The sequence below is a fragment of the Vombatus ursinus genome, unplaced genomic scaffold, assembly GCF_900497805.2.
Source record: "Vombatus ursinus unplaced genomic scaffold, bare-nosed wombat genome assembly UNPS02014777.1, whole genome shotgun sequence".
NCBI classification, from domain to species: Eukaryota; Metazoa; Chordata; class Mammalia; order Diprotodontia; family Vombatidae; genus Vombatus; species Vombatus ursinus.
Window position 1 is genome coordinate 109,915 of NW_020954555.1, and position 25,074 is coordinate 134,988.

The window sequence follows — 25,074 nt, forward strand, 5'->3', positions numbered from 1 at the left end:
AAGAAGAAGAAGAAGAAGAAGAAGAGGAAGAAGAAGAAGAAGAAGAAAGTACTTTGAGCTGGAAAGATCTGATTAAATTAATTTGGTAAGGTGTGAATTACTGATAACCTAATGTGCTAACTCTTCCAAGAGTGTTTGCATTATTTTTTTCCCTTCTTATGCTAATCAATCTGAGTTTGTATACTTAAGGATTCTCTGGAGGATTAAATGTATGTAAAACACTTTGCATGTTTATCCTGAGAAGAAAAGTGAGAATGGTGGAAAAACAGCTCTTAAAATACCAGGTCCTTGTAGCCAGTGGATGAGCCAACATTGTGTATAGTGGTTAAAATGCTAGACTTGGAGCTAGGAAGTGCAGGGTTCAAATCTGACCTCTGACACTTCCTGGCAGGGTGATCATGGAAAAATCATTTAACTTGTCTCAACCTCAGTTTTCTCACCTATAAAAAGGGAATAATAATACCTGTCATAGCTACCTGATACAGTTGATGTGATGTTTAATGAGATAATACATATAAGGTGCTTTGCAACTTATAAATAGTCATAAATGTTAATTATTATATTATCAATATTATCTCAATAATTATATTATTAAGAAAGAAAGCACATTCAAGATTCCAAAAATCTCTTGGGTCTATCTATTCGTCTTCATTCTCACTGCCAGAACTCCTAGTTCTGACCCTTAACTTGTCCTAGAGACAACGGGTGAGCCATTTAAACATTCTAATCACACAAAGGTTTCCCTACTTACAAAATGAGAATATTAATTATACTGTTGGGGAAGCTAGGTAGCACAGTGGATAGAGTGCTGGCCTTGGACACTGGAGGACCTGAGTTCACATCTGGCCTCAGACACTTGACACTTACTAACTGTGTGACCCTGGGCAAGTCATTTAACCTGGAATGCCTCGCAAATATATATATATATATATTGCCAACACTTCAGGTCAAGTCAACTAGCATTTATTAAGCTCCTATTGCGCACTGTGCTAAGTTCTAGGGATACAAAGAAAAGTAAAGACTGTCCCAGCTCTCAAGAAGTTCACAATCTAATGGAGACAACTGTGTACAAACAAACTATAGGTAGGATAAACTGGAGATGATCAACAGAGATAAGGCACTAGCATTAAGGGGGACCAGGAAAGGCTTCCTGCAGAAGACAGGATTGCAGCTGGAAGCCAGGGAAGTCAGGAGGTCAAGGCAGAGGGACAGAATTCCAGGCAGGGCAAGCAGCCAGTGAAAATGCAGGGAATTGAGTGATGTGTGTAAGGAAGAGCAAGGAGATCAGTGCCATTGGATTGCAGGGTACATAGAGTGGACTAAGGTGTAAGAAGAATAGAAAGCGAGGAAAGGTCCAGGTTATTAAGGGCTTGAAAAGCCAAACAGAAGCTTTTATATTTGATCCTGGCAGTGACAGGGAGCCACTGGCATATACTGAATGGGGGTAGGGGAGAGAGGTGACACAGTCAGACCTGAACTTTTAGAAGATCAGTTTGCCATCTGAGGGAAGGATGGATTGGAATGGGGAGACATTTGAGAACTCCAAGGACTGTTGGGAAGAAACCAAGTGTGACCCCTGGCCAAAGTCATCAGCATGGGATCCTCTCCTTATTGGTGGGCATGAACACCTTGTCCTGTTGGGGGGGGGGCAGGTGGATTTGGCTTGATGTTGTTGTTTGTCCTTCTTTCTCCCAAGAGGACCATGACATCAGGGAGGCGATGCCATACCGTGCAAATGAATTGGATTTCAGTGAGGCAGGGCTGGGCAAAGTCACCAGCCTTACCTCCTCCTCTGGAGCCTTCTAGGTCCAGGATGACTGGAGATGTCCTCAGATGTGGTGGAAGACCTTGACCTTTTAAAGCTAAGGTCTTTAGATGGGGTTGGCAAGAACAGGGCGGGGGTCTCCTGCCAACTGTCTTCAGTCTTCTTGGGGACTCTCAAAACATTGAGTTGTTTCAGTCATTTCTGGCTTCCAGCTTTGAGAGAGAAGATGGAAGAGGCCAACTTCACTTCAAGTTGCTGACACTGGGAAAACATGAGAGTTTTCTATCATGTTTCCATCAGTTTCCATCATGTTCTCATCCCCAGCCTTGTATACAAGAGACTTTAGGGAGTTTTCCCTTGGGTGAAATCCAAGACTCTTTCTCTTGGTTGAGTTGAGTTATCTCACTCCCAACGGTAGAGCCCCTTCATTCTATATTGTCTGATGTATATTCTCCTATGGATAACTTTCCTGATTTCTGTTTTGCTATTGACTTGGATTAATGGTTTTCTTTGCTGTTCTCTATGTGTGTTCATTGTAAAACTGGCATTTGGTGGGAGAAGAGTCAAACCTTTGATGGATAGCTTAGAGTCTCTTTCCCCTCAATAATAGAAATCAAAAGTTAGTCCAAAGCTGATCATATTCCTTCAACTAATAATATTTAAGAGAGCAGATAGATATACTTCTAGCCTGGTACCCCCATCTCCAGCCTCCACCCCAAATTCCTATTTCTCCTCCTGACAGGAATGAAAGTGTTCCTTGGAGAAGAGTAGGGGAAGAAGAAGCTAGTCATGTCTACTTTGCCTCCCTTCCAGCCACTTAAGGACATGCTATGCTAGGGGACAAATTCTCACATCACCTGAGGCTTTGAAACACAATAGGTGAGTCTCATTCCATTAGCACATTGTAAAGACCCTGAGTGCGAATCCTTGTTAGTGCTGGGGCCAACACCATTCCCCCAGTATAACTACACTAGCCTCTTAAGTGGTATTAGTCCTTCCTTCCCATATGTACCACATAACCATGGGGGCCATCACCAGTCATCCTGATCTATATCTGGCCACTGGACCCAGATGGCTCCGGAGGAGAAAGTGAGGCTGGTGACTTTGCACAGCCCTGCCTCACTTCAATTCAATTCACTTGAAAGTCACAGAATCACCTCCTTGATGTCATGGGCTTCTTCAAGAATAAAGGACAAACAACATAACCATGACAAATGAAGCTTTACATTACTTTCCTGCACAAAAATATACAATTTTATTAGCCTCAAATCCCAACATTTCTGCTTGGAAATCCAAGGCCTTACCTAACTAATCCTTTTCCTTTCCATGCCTCTAAATCCCTACCAATCTTATTTCCTTTATTATCTGGTAAGTCTAGGTGGTGCAGTGGATATAATGACAGGCCTGGAGTCAGGGAGACTCATTTTCCTGAGTTCCAATCCAGCCTCAGACACTAACTATTTAACCCTGTTTACCTCAGTTTCCTCATCTGTAAAATGAGCTAGAGAAGGAAATGGCAAACCCGTCCAGTATCTTTGCCAAGAAAACCGCAAATGGGGTCACCAAGAGTTAGACACAATTGAAAATGACTGAACAAAACATATTATTGATTAGAAAACTGTACTTATAACATGCAAAAAACTCCAGACTTTGTCAGCCTAGTTAAACAGAAGTGAAAGTGATCTATGCAGTTGAGAATTGTGTTAAAGTGAGGCAGAGGTTTCAAGAGAGATAAGCTGGATGGCCAAAGTTGAGAGCAGAGTCAGAGGAGCTCCAGTAAGACGTTGACACAGACGATTATTCTGAACCATTTTGCATCATGAGTCTCAGAATCCAGACTCAGTAGAAATGGCTTTGGTGCCTCACAATTGCCCACTGAGGATTTCAGACTGTTTCAGCACTCAAGATCCTTCACAATCTGCCATCCCCCTTCCTGACCAGCCTGACTTTATATTAGTCCCTTCTAGACACCCTATACTTCCGCCAACCCATTTACACTGCCCCCAGGCTGACGATCTCTAAACCACTGCTGACCCTAATCTCACTGCCTGAAACGCACTCCCCACCCAGAGGGAACTTGAAGGACCCTTAGGAATCCTCTAGTCCAGCACACTCATCTTACAGATGAGGAAACTGGGGCTTAGGGAGGAGATGCCTTGCAGGAGGTCACACAATTAGTAAGGACTTGAATTGGGATTTCAGATTAGGTCACAAGAATCTTTCCACCACCCCAGGATATCCTCTTCTTCACCTGTTAAATGACTACTTGTCCTTTTCCAATTAACAATTTATTATATTATCAATATTATCTCAATAATTATATTATTAAGAAAGAAAGCACATTCAAGATTCCAATCAACAAACATTTATTAAATGTCACTCTGTTATGTGCTGGGCACTATGCTGAATGCTAAGACATATGCTAACGCAAAGACACAAGTAAAATACTCCCTCCTGGAGCAGGGAGGCAGGGTTGGCCATAGGGCTGGGCATGTGCTGTAGCCTATTGCAAGGGACTATTCATAACCAATAGCTTCTGGTTAGTCCTCCAGTATCACTGTGACAAGGAGCTTTGTCAAAGATGGTTGATACCTGATCCAGGAAAAAACCGTTCCCTGGGTGGGCTGTAAAGGCTGCAGAAAAGCTCAGTGTCTCTCTCTTTTGAGACATGGCTTGAGACTCTTGACAATTCCCCCTGAGGTTTCCATGGAGGGTGGGAGTAGGAAGAGGGGATTTCAATGAGACAATAATTGTAAAGCACTTTGCAAGACTTAAAGCACTGAATAAATATTAGTATAAAGTTGGTTACACAAGCTACCTCTGTGATCTCAGGCTAGATAATTACTCCATTCCACTTAAAGTAAGTGAAAAGATGCCTGCCTCCACACATTTATCAAGTGAGAACAAATCTCCATTATTTACTAGGCATGAGCAAAGACTGTGTACCTCCCTAGGTGCACAAGAAGCCTGCTTGGATTGTCTGAGGAAGCCATGGTCATGCCCTCCACAGCATAAATGGTCTTCCCAAAGCCTCCATATAAAGAGGACTCAGAAACTCAGTCAACTCTTCGTTCCCCACCAGTGTGTATCCTTGGACTTGACATCATGTCTTCCCAGGAAAAACTCATCACCAGGAAACTCATCGTTATGAAGATTGCATCAACTTCGGTGATATCTCATTAGAATCCTCAGCAGCCTCTGCCCCTCGGATTGGAGAATTGGAAGACAGGTCAAAAAAATTCTTCCAAAACATCCATAGAAACAGGGCTCAGAAACCCAGCAAATTCTTCATTTCCTACTATCTACACTCCTTGGATTGGACTCCACCAACATCATGCGCCCTGTCTGGGGGCACTCACCCAACCCCCCTTTTCAACTTTATTGTGTATGTTGTTTTTCTCCTTTAGATAATAAACTCCTTGAGAGCAGAAATTGTCTTTGTTTTTCTTATTTGCATCTCCAGACTTAGCATAGTATCTGGCATATTGTAGGTGCTTAATAAATGTTTACTGTATTGTATTGTATTGTATTGTATTGTATTGTATTGTATTGCATTGTATTGCATTGTACTGTAAAAAAAAACAATGAGCTAGTTGAAATTGGGGAGTCAAGTGCTTGAAAGAGAAAGGAGAGTAATCCAGTTAAACCCCTGAAAAAAATCATTTGGGACCCTAGAGGAAAATGGGGGGGGAGGGGACAAGAGAGCAGGAGGATGATAGAGGGGAAGGCAGATTGGGGGAGGGAGTAATCAGAAGCAAACACTTCTAAGGAGGAACAGGGTCAAAAGAGAGAATAGAATAAATGGGGGCCAGGATAGGATTAAGGATATACTTAATTTTTCACAACATGACTACTATGGAAGTGATTTGCATGACTACATATGTTTAACCTGTATCCATTCGCTTGCCTTCTCAAAGAGGGTGGGTGGGGAGGGAGGAAGGGAGAAAATTTGGAGGCCAAAGTTTTAAAAACAAAAGTTAAAAAAAATTATTTTGACATGCAACTGGGAAATAAGATATACAGGAAATGGGGCATAGAAATCTCTCCTGCCCTACAGAAAATTGAAGGGGAAGGGGCTAAGAGAAGGGGAGAGAGCTGGAAGGGAGGATAGGTTAGGAGAAGGGGTATTCAGAATGCATGCCATCTTGGGGTGGGGGGACGAGATGGGGAGAAAATTTGGAACTCAAAATCTGGTGGAAGTTAATGTTGAAAACTAAAAATAAATTAATTAATAAAAAAAGAAAAAAATCATTTGGGGGTGGGGAGCAGGGAAGAGCAGAGTCCTGGTCCTAGAGCCTAGAGTCCCCCCCACCTCCACACCCCCCACTCTTTGATCAGTGGAGCCTTGTAAACTTCAAAGAGGGATTTAGTGGTGCAATGGATAAAGCTCAGGGTCTGAAGTCTGGAAGAGTTGAATTCAAATTTGGCCTCAGACATTTATTGGCTGTGTGACTGGCCAAGTCACTTCATCTTTGTCTGCCTCAGTTTCCCCATTGTAAAGTAGGGATAACAACATCTACCTGGAAGGGTTGTTGAGAGGATTAAATGGGATAATATTTGTAAAGCACTTAGCACAGAGCCTGGCACATAGAATACACTTAATAAATGCTTATTCCCTTCCCCTTTTTCCCGGACATCCTAGCAATGTCCCTGCTGACAGCAGTGTTTGCATTGGAGTCAAGGATGGATTGGATTGATGAGGAAAGAAGATTGAAGATTCTACAAAGGGTCCAGCACACCATGTCTAAGGGGACTATCTTGAGATTCCCAACAAATAGACATCCAGGAGCTGTCACCCCTTTACAACATGGGCTCTCTAAGCTTGAGCCCATCTTCCCCTGGACTCTGGTCATGCTGGAGAAAGAGTGTGATACGGACTTTTAGAGGGAGTGTTTATACCAACTCTGTCACCTTAGTAAATACTGCTTTTGAAAAGCTAATTGAGAATGTCTGACCAATCTCTATCAACTGATACTAGCCAGGAGAGCACACTAGTGGGGGCTTATGAGATATAGCATTAGAAAACTATCCCCAATGCCTCTAGCGTGCTCTGGGGATTCGACTTGGAGGGTTTGGAGGGTAATATGTTACCTTCCCTATTATTATTTCTTTCCCTTCCCAGCAACAGCAGCAACTGAAAACACATGGTGGAGAGAATATATGCTTGCCTAGGCAAAGCTGAGACAGGTTCTCAAGTCCCTAGCTATCTCTTCTGTTTGGTTCTTTCCCTGAACACAGGTCACCAAACCAGGGTTGCCAAAGAGGAAGTGGGGTACAGAGAGGCATCCACTCCTCTCTTGCTGGAAGTATGAGGGACAGCTGCCAGAGTTCCAAGTGATAATCATTTAAGATCAGTTGAGCCCCAATAAGAGCCAAAAACCTGAATTAATCTTTTCTCTCTGAGGGAACTAAAAATGCCCCTTCCTGTGTCAGCAACTAGAGGACCAGCTGAAGCTGACCAGCATTCTTCTTGTTTGTGATCCCTAAGGACTGGATGCCTGGGACCAGACACTCTCTTGAATAGTGGGACTTTTCTTATCTTAGTATCCTATGGACATATGTTATGTAGGGGAAACACAGATATCCTGGGACTATAATTTCAATTGACACTTTGTTACTTTTCTTGTCTTATTGTATTTATAACCTATTCAACTAAGAAATTTCCTTTCTCATGCTATATGTTAAAAACATATGGAGGCTATATTTTTTTGAGTAACACAGACATCCTGACTCAGGGTTTAAACGTCCTCCTAAAATTGCTTGATTCAGTCAGAGTTAAAGCTCTGGCTCCACGTACATGTCGCTAACTTAAGAGAATAAACAATATGGATTTACTTATCACCTAGCTTGTTGTCTCTTTAACCAACTTTCAGGTAGACACAAGTTAGAGGCTCAAAACACAGGTTTTTTTCTATATCATCCTTTTATATCCTACTGAGGGGGCAGCTCCCTCTGGCTCAGTGGCCAATTATCTTTGACACAGACCCAAGTCATGGTAACAAATAGGGACCAATCAGGAGTGGCTGGTCATGCATGTCCTTTAGCAAGAGTCCAGAACATACATCTTACCAGGAGCGGCCAGAGTATAAACCCAGCGTGACGGGAAGTGTTCAAGTCTGATCCTTTGCTATACATTCTATAGGACAGACAACCTTGTACATATAAACACATAAACAAAATAAATACAAGGTCATTTTGGTATAGTGACAGGGGTGTTCTGGTAAATGTTTAACAACCTGCTCTCTGGGGGGAAAAATGCCCACTGGCCACACTTTTGAGTTTAATCTGCATAATTAACAGATTCTACCTGGCCAGAGATGGTGAAGTGTGAAACTCATGCCATATGTATGCAAATAAAAGCATTACTCACTGTTGCTGCATATTTGGAGAATATAAGTACCAAAATGCCTGGGGAACTTGGATGTGTTGACTTCCTATGTCTGGGAAGAGATAGTAAAACTATTTCACATCTTACTGGTGATTGTCTATTTCGTCAGGTATACACAAATATACCCAACAAGAAACCAGAAAGCAAAATGTTCTGGGAAATCTTTTTTCCCAGTGTATGGATTTCTTGGACAAAAAAAAAAAAAATAGAATCAGGACAAGCTACTCAAGGAAAATCTACCATCTACAGGTATCAGAAAAGTCTAGAACTCTTCCTTAGCATCCAACAAAGAAACCCACAGCCTGAACATTTCTATCACACACTGTTGAACAGGGTAGCCTGAGACCAGAATGAAAAGTTAGACAGAGTTAACTGTGTCATTTCTAATACATGCATACAATTCTAGCAGGAATAGTGCTACAGGCATTACACAGTGTTACTGATCATGATTGGGCAAGAATCACAATTACTACTGACTTGCATTTTGGAACTTTGGATGAAGGAAGTGATTATACTTACACTTATACTTACTCAATGCATCTCTCACTTGAGAGAAAAGCTGAAAGAAACCTTTTGTTCTCACTGTGAGGTAGAAAGCACATGCCTGGCAGCCCCCTCACTTAACATCACATGGGTCCCCTGTGTATGGTCCTGGGACTGGACCTTCATTGTAATACTGTGTTTTATATTTTCACGTGTTTCAGCTATTCCCCACAACTAAACTGAAAACTTTTTGAAGGCAGAGTTCTGTCTTATTTTGATCTTTTCACTATTTTAGTATGTAGCACACTACTCACACCCTCTTCATAACTTAGCTGAATAATACTGATTTTAGAATAACTTCAGCAATCAATGAGGCTAGACTAAATCAAGGAGGCATGAAATTATGAAATTGGGGAAAGATCCTTGGATTTGAGTTCAGGAAGACCTCGGTTCACATCTTGCTTTAGTATTCACTAGGAAACCATAGCAAATCACTCCCCCTCTTACAGCCTCAGTTTCCTCAACTATAAAATGAGAAAGTTCAATTAGATAAAACTCTAAGGCTCCTTCCAACTCTTCTCTATTCTATATCCCTTCAGGCTCCGACATTGATTCTAGAGCCTCTTCCAGCTCTAACCTTCGAGGTTGTAACGTTCTGTCCCAGTTGGTGAGTGCCTCAGGTGATCTCTTATGTCTAAGATGGCTTCACATCACTTTACACTCCCTGCCCAGAGATGTTCTCCTCAGCTACCTGTACCCTCTGCCCACCCCGCCCTTCCCAGTTCTGGAACCATAATCAATTTGACTCTGCCTTTGCTACTGGAAAAGACGTGTTAGTCTGCTGTTACGGATCCACTCATCTTCCCTGTAACGTTTTGAACTAAAATACTGCCTCCCTGTCCATTCTCCTACATGTGTTGTTGTAAGTTCCTTGAGGCTAGGGACTGTTTTTTGTATCCCTAACACTTAGCACAGCGCCTGGTAGATAGTAGACACTTAATCAGTTTATTAATCAGTGTTATCGTCTGATTGTCAAGTGTAGTGCAAAGGCAAAGACAGTCCCTGCCTTCAAAGGAGCTTGCAATCTAACAGGGGTGACAATATGCAAACAACTCCGTACAAACAAGGTATACAGTGGTTGCTTAATGAATGTTTTTTCATTCATTTTATGTTCTGAGGTCCCGTCCAACTCTGACATTCTATGATTCTGTGACTTTTTTTTTTCTGGCAGCTGGTTCTAGGATCTTTTTCTAATATGTGTTATTTTTTCCTTCATGAACTTGATTCGCTTCCAAATCCCTTGCCAACTCAGCATCGAGTATCGTCAATTACCTCTGCGCCTGCGCAGAGTTCTCTACTCTTCCCCTCCCCACCCCTGTCCGCTTTCTCTTCTTAGTACAGGTTTGCGTCGGGGGTGGAGTCTCAAGCAGGGGCGGGCGCCCATTTCAGGAAATGCGTCACTGGCGGAAGAGCGTTGGACCGGATGTTGTAGAAGTCGCTTCCTTGTTTTTTCCGGAAGCCGCCTGAAGGGTGGGAATTCGCGGCGATGGAGTCTGGAGTGGAGGCTGAGGTAGTGGGAGTGCGGACTGGGGGAGTTGGGGACCCCGGGGAGGCCGGAGGCCCGGGGTGGCGGGAAGGCTGTGGGCGCGGGACTGTCTGCGCGGAGGGAAGCCGGGTCTGGTTGACTGTCCCATCTGCGGTGCAGGCCCGCACCGAGACCCCGGAGGACGAGGAGGAGGAAGAGGAGGAGCGGCCCCTGACCGCGGCCGAGGCGCGGGCTGCCCAGAAGCGAGAGGAGAGACTGAGGAAGTTCCGGGAGCTGCACATGAAAAGGGTAAGTTAGGCCCGGAATGGGGGGGGGGAGGGGCCGTGGCCTTGACCTGCCTCGGAGCTTATCTGTCACCGAATGTCGGGGCACGGACGGCCTTTTATCAGCCAAGGGGCGTGATGGTAGAGCTCTGAAGGGACCTCGGATACCTACTAGTTGCAGCACCTCCCTCAGCCTCAGTTTTCTCCTCTGTAAAACGGGGCACCCACATCGCGGGGTTGTTAGGAAGATATCACGAGACAGTATGTGTAAAGCGCTTTGAGAACCTTCCGGCGACATATGCATGCTCGCTATTGCTAACATGAACAAGGATAATGAACAGTTTTTAAGTAGTTAATGGCGAGGCAGTCCAGCATGAGTATTAGAGTCAAGAATACCTGGCTTCAAGTCCTCCCTCCCTGAGACTTACTGTGTCACCCTGTCAAGTGACTTAAACTTGGTTTCCTCATCTGTCAAATGAAAGGGGTTGGGCTAGATGGTGTCTGAGGGCCGTTCTGACTCCAAATCTGTGATCCTATTAAGCACTTAGTAATAATGACTAGCATTTATATAGCCTTTTAAGGTTTGCAAAGCACTGTACATATTTGATCTTCCCAACCACCCCGTGAGGTAGGGTGCCCATTTACCCCAATTCACAGATGAAGAAACAGGCTGACACAGGTGAAGTGACTTATCCTTTGTTGAAAGAGGATTTTTTTAAGCACCAAAGGTGGTCTGTTAAGAGTGACCATAACTACATTTTGTTCTTTGTATTTACCATTTTTTTTTCCGTGTGAAGTCTCAATCTTGTATGGCAGGGACAGCTTAAAAGCAAAATGTCTCTCTTCTATAGCTGCCTTCCAAATTGATTTATGACTACAAAAGAAAAATCAGAGGACTTTGATAATTCAAGAAAGTTGTCACCTTCTGTATCCTATCTGATAAAACAGTTAGTGGATGCTTAACAAAGGCACATTGACTTGACATAAAGAAAGTATCATTTCCTTTGGTTTAGTGAAATGACTATGCTAACAAGGACACGTGCTTTCCTTTGTAATAAGTGATAAGCATCCTTTTGCTGCAGTAAGTAGCTGTAATAAGTACCACATAGAAGTAAATTACAAATATATAAAATATAAATTTTGTGTAGGAAGGGGAAGCACTAGGTGCTGGGAAATCAGAAAAGGTCTCTTAGTGTCTAGCACGGGGTAGGTGTTTAGTAAACACTTGATTGGCAGCTGAGTTTTGCTTTGAAGAATTTAGAATGTTGGGGAACATCTATAATGCCTTCTTCATATGATACTCATTTACAAATGCCTGGTTCTAGGGGGGAAAAAAAGTTAAATTAATAAGCTTAAGTGTAAATATAACAGCCTTAAGGTATAAGGCTTAGGTGTAAATCTAGTCTCCTTGCCCAAGACTTAGAGGTAGAGGTGAAGGAAATGTGAATTCTAATGGAGAGGGGAGGGGCAGCGAGGGCAGGGGCACAGAAGATTGTATGGGGAAGAGCCAGTGGGGCCAGTGAGGCTTGAAAATGGAAATATGTAATCAGCTTGGAAAGGTAGGCTGAAGCCTGATTGCAAAGAATTTCAAATGTCAGACAAAGAAGATTGTATTGTGTCCTAAAGGTAGTAGGGAGCCACTAAGTCTTTTTGAGACCTTTGGAAATAGGATGTCGGAGCTGGAAGAGAGCTCACAAAATGGAATGTCAGAGCTGGATGGGTCGTAGAACCTTAGTCCCGGAGAGGGGCCTGAGAACATCGAATGTCAGAGCTGGGACCTTCTAATGGTATTCCAGGGCCAGGGAGGGACCAGAAACAGTCTAGTTCATACTGTCATTTTAAATGTGGAAACTTGAATCCCCAAGAGGGGCAGTGACATGTTCCAGATCACATAGCTATATAGTGGTAGTACTATAACCAGAACTCAGGACTAATGGGGAAAGAGGACACATCACCTTTCTTTGTCCATTCAGCTTAATTCAACAAGCACTTTTTTTCAATTTTAATTTCTTATATATTATTATATTATCACTGTTAATAGATCATATTTTATTATAATTTATTTTTTATTTATTTTTAATTTCAGTAAGATTTTGAGTTACAAACTTTGTTTCCCCTCCCCAAGATTTCACGAAATCTGTCATAGGTTACACATGTACAATTATATTAAACATATTTCCACATTAGTCATGCTTCTAAAGAAGAATCAGGACAAAAGTCCCTTTCTCAACAAGTGCTTATTAAGTGCCTACCAGGATGGGGACAGGAACCGCATATACTAATGCAGGTTGGAACTCTCTGTAGCTTAGATTTCCAAAGAACTGCTCAAGGTCCTAAAAAGTTGTGACTGCCCCGAATCCCGTGTATGTCAGAAGTAGGATTTGAACCTAAGTCTTCTTGACCCTACTGCATCTCCTCTGCTTTGGAAACAAAGATGACACTCCCTGCTCTCAGAGCTAAAAACCAAAATGTAAACAAACAACTATTTTACAAGCTAGGTTATTAAGTGGAACCTTCGATCAGAGAGGTCAACAAGATTCAGATTTCCCATGGGGCAGTCATTGAAGGCTTCTTGGAGATCCTGGCACCTGAGCTGGGCCTCAGAGGAACATAATAGTTTCACCAGGCAGAGATGTGAGTATCTTCTAGGCCTAGTGAATGAAATGCACAGTAGCAGGAGGTCTGGACATGATCCCACAAGTAGCTTCCTTATTGGGCTTTCTTTCTCCAGGTTCCATCCAGTCCTCCAGGCAGCTGCTAGGGCAGTCCTTCTAAGCCACAGGTCTCACCATGTCATGTCCTGCTTTAAAAAAAAAAAAATCTGTTAACCTCTGGGATAAAATAGAAACGGGTTCATCCTGATATTTAAGGCCTTTTGCAGGCTGACTTCAACCTGCTTTTCCATTCTTCTTTTACATCATTTACTTCCCACTAGATGTTCTAGTGAATCTGGCCTACTAGCTATTTCCTGAAGTCCCTCATTTTATGTGCTGCCTCTGTCGATTTAAATTGCACAAATAGATCCCTGTGCTTCATCTTGGCCTCTCAGAATGACTCCTTATCTTCCCTCAAGACTCAGCTCAGGCATGACCTCTTCCTTAAAGAACTTCCTCATCCTCTCATTGGTTAATGCACTCCCCTCTCCTCAGATGACCTTGTATTTACTTACTTGTGTATTTGTTTTGTCCACAAAATAGAATATAAATTTCTTGAAGGCAGAGTATTTGTATTTGTCTATTTCCAGTATCTAGCACAATGCTTTTAGGTGCATAGTTGGGGCTTTCTGAGACTAGTTTGGCTGAAGGGAAGAGCATATGAAAGGAGTTAGTGTGAATGGGCACTTGTGGGGGATTGCATAGCCAAGATGCTTGTTCAGGAATGGGTTGGATTAGATGCCTCTGGGGTCCCTTTCAACTCTGAGCTTTTGTGAAAGCAGATTTGAAAGGTAAGCTGGAGCCACATCATAGAGACATGACTAGTAGCTTATATTTTATTCTGTGAACAGTGGGGATCAGCTGAGGGGTGTTGAGAGGCTGAGCTTCATGATTAGATCTGCCCATTAGGAAGATTATTTTTGTATTGGAGTGGAGATCAGAGTGAAGGGGGAAAGACTGTAAGCCATGCTGGGCATGGAGGGGATAGCCAGTGCAAATGCACAGAGAGCAGGTGAGGCAATACCATGTTTGAAGAACAGCAAGAAAGCCGGTTATTTAAGAGCATGAAGGGGGTATTAGATAAGGTTGGAAAGGTCATTTGGAGCTAAGTCTTAAAGGGCTTTCAGTTCCAGACAGAGGACTTTGTGATTGAACGTAGAGAAAATCCCGGCTGCCACTGAAGTTTGCTAAGAAAGGGGCTGACAGGGTCATGCCTGTGCTTTGGGAAAATCACTGCTCTGGGAAGGATGGCTTAGAGAGGGGAGAGACTGGACTTAAGGAGACCAATCAGGAGACTTAGAGTAGTCTAGGCAAGAGATGACTATAGAGAACTGTGCCCTGACGTAGAGTGGAGCCTGTATGAGTGGAGAGGAAGGGAGCAATGCAAGAGATTAATCAATCATTCATTAAGTACTAACTACAGCACCCCCCCTGCTTTTAAGGAGCTTACATTCTAATGGAAGATGTTAGCAATTGGGAGAATTAGGAAAGACCTCATCTAGAAGGTGGTGCTTGAGCTGAGCCTTAAAACAAAGATGAGCAGACAGTGCATTTAGGTAGAGAGATAGGACATGGAGTGTTGTGTGTGGAACAGCAGGTTAGTCAGTATGGCTGGACGTAGATTGTGAGGGAGAAGCGGTGTGTAACAAGAATGGAAAGGTAGGAAGGGCCTGGGTTGTCAAGAGAATTCAGTGTCAAACAGGAATTTCAGTTTGATCCTAGAGGTAATAAGGAGCCAGCCACTGGGATTTATTTAGAAAGGGGCTGACATAATGAGACCTTCACTGTACGAAAATCATATCAGGGGCTGTATGGTTGATGGATTGGAGTTGGGAGAGGCTAGAGGCAGGGAGACCAAAGAAGAAGCTATTATGGTGATCCAGGAGAAAGAGCCTGTTGGCTTGAATGAGGGGGATTGCTGTGGGAGGGGAGGAGGAAGTAGAAACAACAAGATGGGGCAGCTGGTTGTCTGTGTGGGATGAGGGAGAGTGAGGAGTCAAGGGTGAGATCAATATTCCTGTCCTCGCTAACTAGAAGGACGGCAAGTGATTGGCTGTGCACTTGAGAATAACAGAAAATTCCCTGAGTTTGGATATTCATTTCTCTTCTCTTACTATCTTTAGTGAGCTGGAGCATTTCTCCATGTGGTTGTCACTAGTGTGCAGTTCTTCTGAGAACTGTTTGTTCGCGTGCTTTGACCACTTGTCTTATTGTCTTATTTTTCTAGATTTGCAAAGCATTTTCCCCTTAAGCACCCTGTAAGATAAATAGTGCAAAACATTATCCCCATTTTTCAGATGAAGAAACTGAGACAGACATTACACAAATTGCCTAAGGACACATAACTTACATCAGAGTGGAATTCAAACACAGGTCACCTGATTCCAGTTTTTAATCCCTAGCTCAGCTTCCTAATATTTATGTGACCTTAAGCAAGTCATTTGAGCCTCAGTTTCTTCAATAGAAATGTAAAATGAAAGTGTTGAACTGCATGACTTCTTAAATCCTTTTCCAGTTCTGAACCTGTTCTTTTCACTAGACTAATACTGTGTCTATTTTCTATTTTTCTCCTATTTGTCTGTCTAGCTCTTAATAACCATTTGGTAAATTCAGTTGAAAAACATCTCTGCATTTAAAACTTGCCCCCACATTAGTCATATTTTTACAGTGAGTAAGAGACTCTGGGAGAATCTTCAGAGGTGTTCTTGGCCCAGAGACTCTAGACTCACATGGTGGTGTTTAGTCCAGAATTTTCAGCTTCCATGCTAGCCTTGTGGTGGTGACACATTCTTCTCATGTTTTTAGAATGAGGCCCGAAAGTTAAATCATCAGGAGGTTGTGGAGGAAGATAAAAGGCTCAAGCTGCCAGCAAACTGGGAGGCTAAGAAGGCCCGTTTGGAATGGGAACTGCAAGTCGAAGAAAAGAAGAAGGCAAGTATGACCATCCTGTACTTCAGAGTGAGGGAGTGTGGTGCCATGTAAAGGGTGCTGAATTCAGAGTCAGGTGGCAGGGGTTGAACAGGTAGTACATCTGTTGAGATAGTCACAACCTCTTTGAGCCTCAGTTTCTTCAGTTGTAAAATGAAATGGCTAGATTAGATGCTTTCCACAGTTGATGCCAACTCAAAACCTGTGATTCTGTGAGGAATCAGGCTTCTTTTTAAAGCTGATTCTGAAATCTTAAAACATTGCCTACTATAAAAAATCACTGTGGAAATGTATTGGGGTCATTATTTATTCTTTTAAATCAGGTCATTAAATCTTAGGATTTAGAGCTGGAAAGAAGCTTAGAGTGATCTCATCTAACTCTGGTTTTACAGAGAGAGCACATTAGTCCCAGGGAAGGAAGTGGCACAGAAGAACTGAGACCCCAGACCAGGGTCATGGGATTATAGGATATTTTAGCTGGGAGGAATTTGGAGTGGAAGAAGGCAGGCAATATTTAGACCCACACTTTAGAAAAATCACTTTGGTAGGTCTGTGTAGGATGTTTTGGGATGGGGACAGTCTTGAAGCTGGGAGATTATAGGAGATGATTGTGGTTGTTTAAGTAGTAAACTGGGAATGGATGTAAGAAATGGTAAGATAACAAGATCTGGCAGCTGGTTCGATGTGTGGTGTGAAGAAGAGTGAAGAGTCAGGGATGACAGACTTTCTAAAAGTGGCTGGAAGAATGGTGGTCCTCTAAACAGTGAAAGTGAAATCTGGAAGCACAGTGGGCTTTTGGGGGTGGGGAGGCAATGAGCTGTGGTCTGGACTGGTTGAGTGTTTAGGTCCTAAAGAATATCCACTTTAAGATGTCCAGCAGGCATTTGGTGATGTGGGACCAGAGCTCAGGAGAGACTTGGAAAGATAGTAATTGAACCCTGGAAAACCTAGCTCTGAGTCCCATCACCATCCTTCAGTAACACTGTAGTGTTGGCTTCCCTCTCTTCAGGTGCCTTATGTGCAGAATGGGGTGATGATGTTTGCGCTATGGAGAGGCAGTATGATATAGTAGTTAGAGCACTGGGTCTGAAGTCAGCAGGGTCATTTTTTCTTTCAGTTGTGTCCAACTCTTCATAACCCCATTTGGCAAAGATACTGGAGTGGTTTGCCATTTCCTTCTTCAGCTCATTTTACAGATAAAAAACTGAGTCAAACAGGGTTAAATGACTTGCCCAGGGTCACACAGCTAGTAAATGTCTGAGACCAGATTTGAAATCAGGAAGATGATCTCCAGGCCCGGCACTTTATCCACTGTGCCACCTCGCTGCCCTGGAGTCAGGAAAACCTGAGATCAGAATCCACTTCAGATCTTCCTACCTGTGTGACCCTGGGCAGGTCACTCTGTCTCTTGATCTCAGTCCTTCACCTGTCAGATGAGGCAGATGGACTTCATAGTCTTTGAGGTCCCTCCCAGCTTCTTAGTCTCTGATCCTTTGATTTAATATCATGTGTGAAGCCTTTTGTAACTGAAAATATCACACAAAGATACAAATTCAGCTATTGTTTTTTTAAAAAGAACTTGGATCTTTTAGGAATGTGCTGCAAGGGGGGAAGACTATGAGAGAGTGAAGCTGCTGGAGATCAGTGCTGAAGATGCAGAAAGATGGGAAAGAAAGAAGAAGAGGAAGAACCCAGATCTGGGCTTTTCAGGTAAATCCTTCTCACTGAATAGAAAGGTGATTCAGGGTGAGGCACCTCCTCAGCAGGCTGGACCTTCAGAGAGTAAGGCAGTAAGAGGATAGTTAAACTCTCATACAAGGCCAGGTTGTGCCAGTGAACCCTTTTTCAGCCCATTGATGCCTACTCATCACGTTATACAAATCCTCTGTAAAGGATCCGACTGGCTTGTTGAAGGCATCCGCCAAAGCTCATATCGGGATTACTAGTGCAGCATGGAGTCTGCCCTTTGCTGGCACCACGTAGCCTACCTACTTCTCTTGTCAGGCAGACCCTCCCTTCCTCAATGATGCCTTTTTCCCTACCTCTCATGTGGGTCATCTTTGGTAATGTGCCACAGCCTGTTTACTCTTACCAGATGTCTCTCCGTTGGCATTTGAGTCACTCACAATTTTGATTTTTCAGATATAGTTGTGTTCTATGAATTTCAGCAAGATAGGATAACCAGAAGAACCTTGCTGTTAAAAAGGGGTGTGTGTGTGTGTGTGTGTGTGTGTGTGTGTGTGTGTGTGTGTGTGTACACGTCTATGAACAACTTGGGATCATTGAGAAGCCTTGTGTAATAACTAAAATGTAATTCTGCCTGCTGTCAAAAATACCAACATTTATACACCCAAGAGCCATCATCTTCTGGTTTGGATGTGGAGGACAGGCTTTGATTAGGTGGGTGTTTTTCATTCTTTGTGGCCAAAACTTTGTTAAAAATTGTATCATCAATTTCCTAGGGACAAGGACAGTATCTAGCATCCTGTCATTTTCAGGCATCTCTTAGAGGAAAGGTTTTCACTTGATAGTAATTACCATGTTTACTCTAGTCCCCCAACTGAAGTCATCTTCATGGCATGGAGGTGAGCCTGGTTGTATGCTAGCAGAGTTCAAGTTGTTTGACTTCTGCCAGTCTGTGAAGGCCTCAGATATCAGCCTATGCTTGAGGACCAGCCTGGGTGAGTGAAGGGGAGCTCATTAACCAGGCTGGCTCCTTTTGGCCTTTCTCTAGTTCTTCAGTCGACTTATCTGTGAACAGGGCTAGTGAGAGAGAGAACTCTTCATCCATAAAAGTGACTGGAGTGCTTTGTCCCTCCACAGTAGTGGTCAAACCAGAATTTGCAGGGTAGTCAAAGCCAAGGGGTTAAGTGTTGGCGTCAGAAGGATTTTGTAGGCATGGTCTCCAAAATCCAAAGCAACAGATGTCCCCAGAGTAGGTCAAAGAAACACACTGTGGCCTGAGCAGAGTAAGGGTTTATCTTGTGTAACTTCTCTGCTGTTAGCCATATTTTTGAGAACCAAACTAGCCATTATCCCCAGTCACCCCCTTTCTTCTGCAAACTCTTCACACTGTCTCAGATTGGGAAGGGATCTCAGAGAACATTAGTCCAGCTTATACCTGAACAAGAAACCTCTGTGACCCATGTGCCAGGCTTGTGCTTGAAGTAGTCTTTGCTTAAAGACTTCTCATAATGGAGAACCCTGACTCCTAACCGCCCCAAGCAGCCCATTACACTTTGGGACAGCCCAAGTCCTTTTTTTTCTTAGATCCAACCAAAACGTGCCTCTGTGCAGCTTCTGTCCACTGCTCCTACTTGTGCCCTTGGAGGCATGTTGGCCACTAAGTTATGGGTACATTTTGTTCAGAGCAACTGATGAAGCTAGTTTCCTAAGGCATGGAGGAGTTGCCATCTGTAGTGGTGAATGGAGCCCTTTACCCTATTGATCTTGGACTCCAAGAGAAATGAATAATTACTGTCTTTACAATTACGAACAATTACCAAAATTTCCGGTTTTATTTTAAAGACTATGCAGCTGCTCAATTACGCCAGTATCATCGGTTGACCAAGCAGATCAAACCTGATATGGAAACATACGAAAAACTGAGAGAAAAACAGTAAGTACTGGGCCCGGGAGTGGTCAGCCTTTGTTTCTTCTCCATTGCTAAGGTCTCTGCTGTCCCCAGCACTGTACACCCCCAGAGGATGTCCTTAGGTCCCAATAAGGAGGCTGTGGTCTCCACCACCAGCTGGAGCAGTACCATCTGTCTCAAAGGCACATGGTGGAGTGTTTATATTTTACATGGAGACTGATTTAACAATACGTATGGTCTTTGGGAAGCAGTGGGAAGGACAGGGATTTCAGGCCAGAGGAATAGTGTGGACCATGGTGCAGGGTTGGAAAGGCCTTGGAAGCAAAGGATAAGGTCTAAGGAATGGCATCAGACTTTTCTTCTACTGGGAAGAGGGGCTATTCTGCTTGGCCCCAGAGCCAAAAACTGAGATCCATAAGTGGAAATGAGCAAAGTTAAGGAAAAACTTCTACCAATCAGAACTGTCCAAAAAATAAAAAATGGAATCTGTTGCTTCATAAAGTCATGAGCTTCATAAGGTAATCTGATTCAGATACACTGTTGTTGGCCACCTGTTTGACACCTGTGCTCTGGCTAAGCTTCTAAACCTGAACGGGAATCCCCTTTGCAGCATATTGACAAGTGGTCATCCAGCCCGTGCTAGAAGACCTTTGGAGATGATTTTGGCACAGTCTGTGTACCCTGGAGATTGGGTGACCGCTTACCTTGGGAAGATGTAGAAGACATTCATGCTTTAGATAGGAGTTGGGCTAGATGACCTCAGAGAGGCACCTTCTGACTCGAAGATTCTGGAATTTTGTGACCTGGCTTCTAGTCCCCACTCTGGCACTGTCTCCGTGACCTTTGTCACACGTCCTAAGACGGGGGGAGGGAGGTGGCAGCTGGGGGAAGGTTGGGCCAGATCAGGGGTGGGGAACCTACAGCTTTGAGGCCACACGTGTCCTTCTAGGTACTTGGGTGCAGCTTTTGATCGAGTCCAGGTTTTACAGAACAAATCCTTACGTTAAGGGGATTTGTTCTATGAAGTTTGGATCTGGTCAAAGGGCCACATGTGGCCTTGAGGCCACAGGTTCCCCACCCCTGGGCTAGATGGTCTCTAAAGTCCCTTCAAGGTTTCCTGTTCTCAGGGATCTTATTTAATACTAAATTTAGTGCTTCAAAGTGCATCTTTTTATTCCCATTGCTCAACATTTGTGACAAAGTATGTATTCATAATGTTAATAATTTTATTTCTTGCAGTGGAGAAGAATTCTACCCAACATCCAATAGTCTTCTCCATGGAACACATGTACCTTCTACAGAGGAAATTGATAGGATGGTTATAGATCTAGAAAAACAGTAAGTACTTAGCACAGGCCTTGGATTTTAGCAGTTTTCATGCAGACTACCAGAAGTTATCCTAAGTTCTTAAAGTGTCTTAAATTGTTTATTACATCAGTGCATTTCTGATCTCATAGAGGCAGTTATTTCTTCCAGGGGTGCAGTTTGCAATCCCTCTGTGCCTCTTCATGTGATGAAACTATTGTCTATGTCCCCCTGTAAATGCTGCACAGAGTCTTTGTATCTCCTGACTTTGCATATCATATGCAGATTCCCCATCTAATAATTAATTTTGTATTTGTCATTTCTGTGAATACTTCACAGTAGATGAGGGATTATTATGAAGTTGAATTTCAGTAGTATCAAAGCAGGGTATTGATGAAACTGTTGTAGTCATTGAAAGAGTAAGTTCTGAATTAAATCATTCCCATTTTTACTTTGTAACATCCACAGTACATTGAGGCCTTACCTGAATTGTGGGTAAATTGTTGTGTTTGGGTTATTTGTATTGCTTAATTTAATGCATATAAGTAGTTGTTAAGGAAAAGTTACCAGAAGGGATTGGGAGTGAAAATTCACCTAAACAAGATATTTTCCTTATGTACAGACATTGAGAGTCTTTACCTTCAGGGAGCTTAGTGTCTAGTAAAGGAGAAAAGAAATAGAGTGTTGAGCATAGGATTTTTTTTTCTTTACACTAGGGTCAGTTAGACATTTAATTTGAGAGGTTGTAGGGTTTGGATTGTTGATCCTTAAAGTCAGTCAAGAATTTCTTAATCAATATGCTAGGCACTGTGCTAAGCACTGGTGAGAAAGAGAAAGGTAAAAAACTGTACCTGTTCTCAAAGATCATACAGCCTGATAGGGAAGACAACATGTTGTACAAACCAGATATGCATTGGGGAAATTGAGGGTAGTTTTAGTGGATAGGCACTAGCATTCATTAATGGGGATCAGGAAAGGCTTCTTGTAGGAGGTGAGATTTTAGCAGAAACTGAAGGAAACCAGGAGGCAACGATGAAGAAGAGAAAACTTTCGGGCCTGGGGGGAGGGGAGGGGAGGGCGCACAGTGAATACGCCCCAAGTTGGGAGATAAAGGAATGCCACGGAGGCCAGAGGCTAATGTAGGGGAATAAGGTATAAGAAGACTAGAAGATGAGAAGAGGACCAGGTTAGAAGGACTTTAAAAGCCAAACAGGATTTTACATTTAATCCTGGAGTTAATAGGGAGCCATTGGAGTTTGTTGAATTGGTGATTACTTTAGAAAGATGAATTTGATAGCTGAGTGACTGATGGGGTTGTAGAAGGGAGAGACTTGAGGCAGCCACAGCCAGCAGCAGCTATTGCAGTCATCCAGGTACGAGGCGATAAAGGCCTGCACCAGGTTGGGGCACTGTCAGACGGGAGAAGAGGGCATGTGCCAGGGATTGGATGGGGCGGGTAGAGTGGTGAGTCAGGAATCGAAGTGAACGCTTAGGTTTTGGACCTGAGAGACTGGCAGGATAGTGATAACCCTGAACAGTAATAGAGAAGTTAGGAGAGGGTGAGGGGAAGGTTTTGGAGGAGAAAGATAAGTTCTGCTTTAGATATGTTGAGTTTGAGATGTCAGTGGCACATCTGGTTCAAAATGTCTAATAGGCATTTGGAGACTGGGAGAGATCAGTTAGACAAAGGGATCTGAGGATCATCTGCATAAAGATGATAATTGATTGAGAGCAGATGAGATCACCAGGCAAAAGACCGTAGAGGGAGAAGAGGGCTCAGGACAGTCTTGAGGAACACCTTAGTACGTGCTAACTATGGGCCTTTGTGAGGATCCTACAAAGGAGTCTAAGGAGTGGTCAGATAGGTAGGAGAATCAGGAGTCCTGAAAACAGAGAGGAGAGAGTATCAAGGAGAAGAGGGTGGTTTGAGTTTCAAAGGCTGCAGAGAGATCAAGAAGAATGAGGATTGAGAAAAGGCCATTAGATTTGGTGGTTGATACTTTTGGAAAGAGCACTTTCACTGGAATGAAGTCAAGTAGAATGCAAAGTTAAGGAGAGTGAGAAGAAAAAAAAAAATGGAGGCACTAATCATAAATGGCCTTCTCAAGGAGTTTAACCTTGAAAGGGAGGAGCGATATGGAAAGATAGCTAGGATAGATTGATCAAGTGAGGGATTGGGGGAGGGGACAACCATGTTTGCAGATGGCAGAGAAGCAGCCACTGCACAGGGAGAGATTGAAGATTTGTGAGTTGGGATAATAGAGGAGGCAATCTGTTTGTTGGAGAGAATGAGATAGAGTAGCATCACTTGGGCATGTAGAGGGACTATCGTTGGCAAGAAGGGCCACATCACTGTGTGAGACAAGAGTGGAGGGGATAGTGTCTGAGAGGAGGAAAGAACGAGCTCTCAGTAAAAGGCCTCAGTTTGTTTAGTGAAATGAGGCAAGTTTCTCACCTGGGGTGGGATGAGATGTTTGAGGAAGTATGAAAAGGTTTAGAAAAGCCACTGGTGGGTGGGATAGTGAATTGATGATGACCAGTTGGCACAATTTCATGATTTTCTCCAGTTTCATTCAGCATCAGTGAACAAAAGCAAAGACTAGATAATAGGAGTGATCCAAAGCTGAGGTTTGGGAAGGCAAAATAAATGGGACAGTATTTGAGAGGACCGTCAAGTTAAACTGGTTTGTCAGGGGTTCAAGATGGGGGAGAAGAATGTAGCCAGTTCTCAGTTTGTCCTTACTTCCATTATTAGTCATTCTCATTTCCAGAAGACCAAAAAGTTTAATCTTTTTTTTTTTTAAACTTGTTTTTCAGAATTGAGAAACGGGAAAAATACAGTCGGAGACGTCCTTATAACGATGACTCTGATATTGACTACATTAATGAAAGAAATGCCAAATTCAACAAGAAAGCAGAAAGATTCTATGGAAAATATACAGCTGAAATCAAACAGAATTTGGAAAGAGGAACAGCTGTCTAAACTTCAGGAAATGTTGGACGTGGCAGTAAATTGAGTCTGAGGGGAAATTGCTATCAGTGAACTGTAGAAATAAAGGATTTGTACTCTTGTATTTAACACTCAGATAATTTTGTGTATTTTCATACTTCAAAGTAATACTATTTTACGAAAAATGCAATTTGTAAAGATTTGACCAATCTTGGTAAGGAAACTTTCCCCACCTCTGATATTTACCAGGCTGGGACACCATGGACAAAATCATTTAAGCCTGTATTTCCAGTTGTAAAATGGGGATGATAAACTAGTTCCTAACTTGTAGGGCTGTTTAGGGGCAAAATGAGAATGTACATATGATGCTTTGTAAATTTACATATAAATTGCTACATCAGAGTCATTTTCTTATTATGTGTTGTGTTATTAGCGGTGGGGTTATCAGCTGCCTCTTCCCTGGACTTAAGTGAATCAGAATTTGGGTTAGAGATCTTGAGACCATCTCCTTCCTCCACCCTATACCTGAACCCCTCTCCAGCATGCCCAGTGGTCAGTCATCCACCCCTTGCTACAAGGCCTAGAAAGACTATTTTGGCAGAACATTTTTGTGTTGTATTGCTTACTGTATGCAAAACATATGTTTAGGTAATCCTTTTAGCGGGTAAGGCTGTATACCTTGTCTGGGTTTTGTTCATACTCAGCAAATGGTTCAAATTGTTTTCTTCCTATTTGTAAATGTATCAAGCATTGAAGTTTAAAGGTTGCTAAGTAAAAATCACTTCTAAATAGAAGGCACTGGAAAGAATTCAGTAGGTAAAGTTGCATTCTAAACGTCAGCAAAGGTACAAATCGGGTGGGGAACCTCAGCTTCCAGGCCACATGTGGCCTTCTAGGTCCTCAAGTATGTCCCTTTGATTGAATCCAAACTTCACAGAATAAATCCCCTTAATAAAAGGATTTGTTCTGTAGAACTTTCAAAAGGCCACAGGTTCCCCACCCTGGTATAAACAAAGTCAGAGGTAAAGCTAAATTTTTTGTTGTCTTCAGTTGTCTTAACTTTTCACGGCTCGCTTTGGGGTTTTCTTGGCAAAGATACTGGAGTGGTTTGTGATTTCTTTAGCCAGCTCATTTTACAGATGAGGAACTAAGGCAGACAGGGTTAAGTGACTTGCCCAAGGTCACATAGCTAGTTAA

The 25,074-nt window shown here is 42.9% G+C and overlaps 1 protein-coding gene across 1 annotated transcript; it reads left to right on the plus strand.

The window, feature by feature from the left end:
- Window positions 1-10,114: 10,114 nt before the first annotated feature.
- On the plus strand, window positions 10,115-24,283 carry SYF2 (SYF2 pre-mRNA splicing factor). The gene is made up of 7 exons (XM_027864960.1): window positions 10,115-10,206; window positions 10,342-10,470; window positions 15,905-16,030; window positions 17,620-17,737; window positions 19,556-19,646; window positions 20,862-20,960; window positions 23,745-24,283. The coding sequence occupies exons 1-7, from the start codon at window positions 10,183-10,185 to the stop codon at window positions 23,908-23,910; spliced, it is 753 nt and encodes a 250-aa protein (XP_027720761.1). The 5' UTR covers window positions 10,115-10,182; the 3' UTR covers window positions 23,911-24,283.
- Window positions 24,284-25,074: the final 791 nt, after the last annotated feature.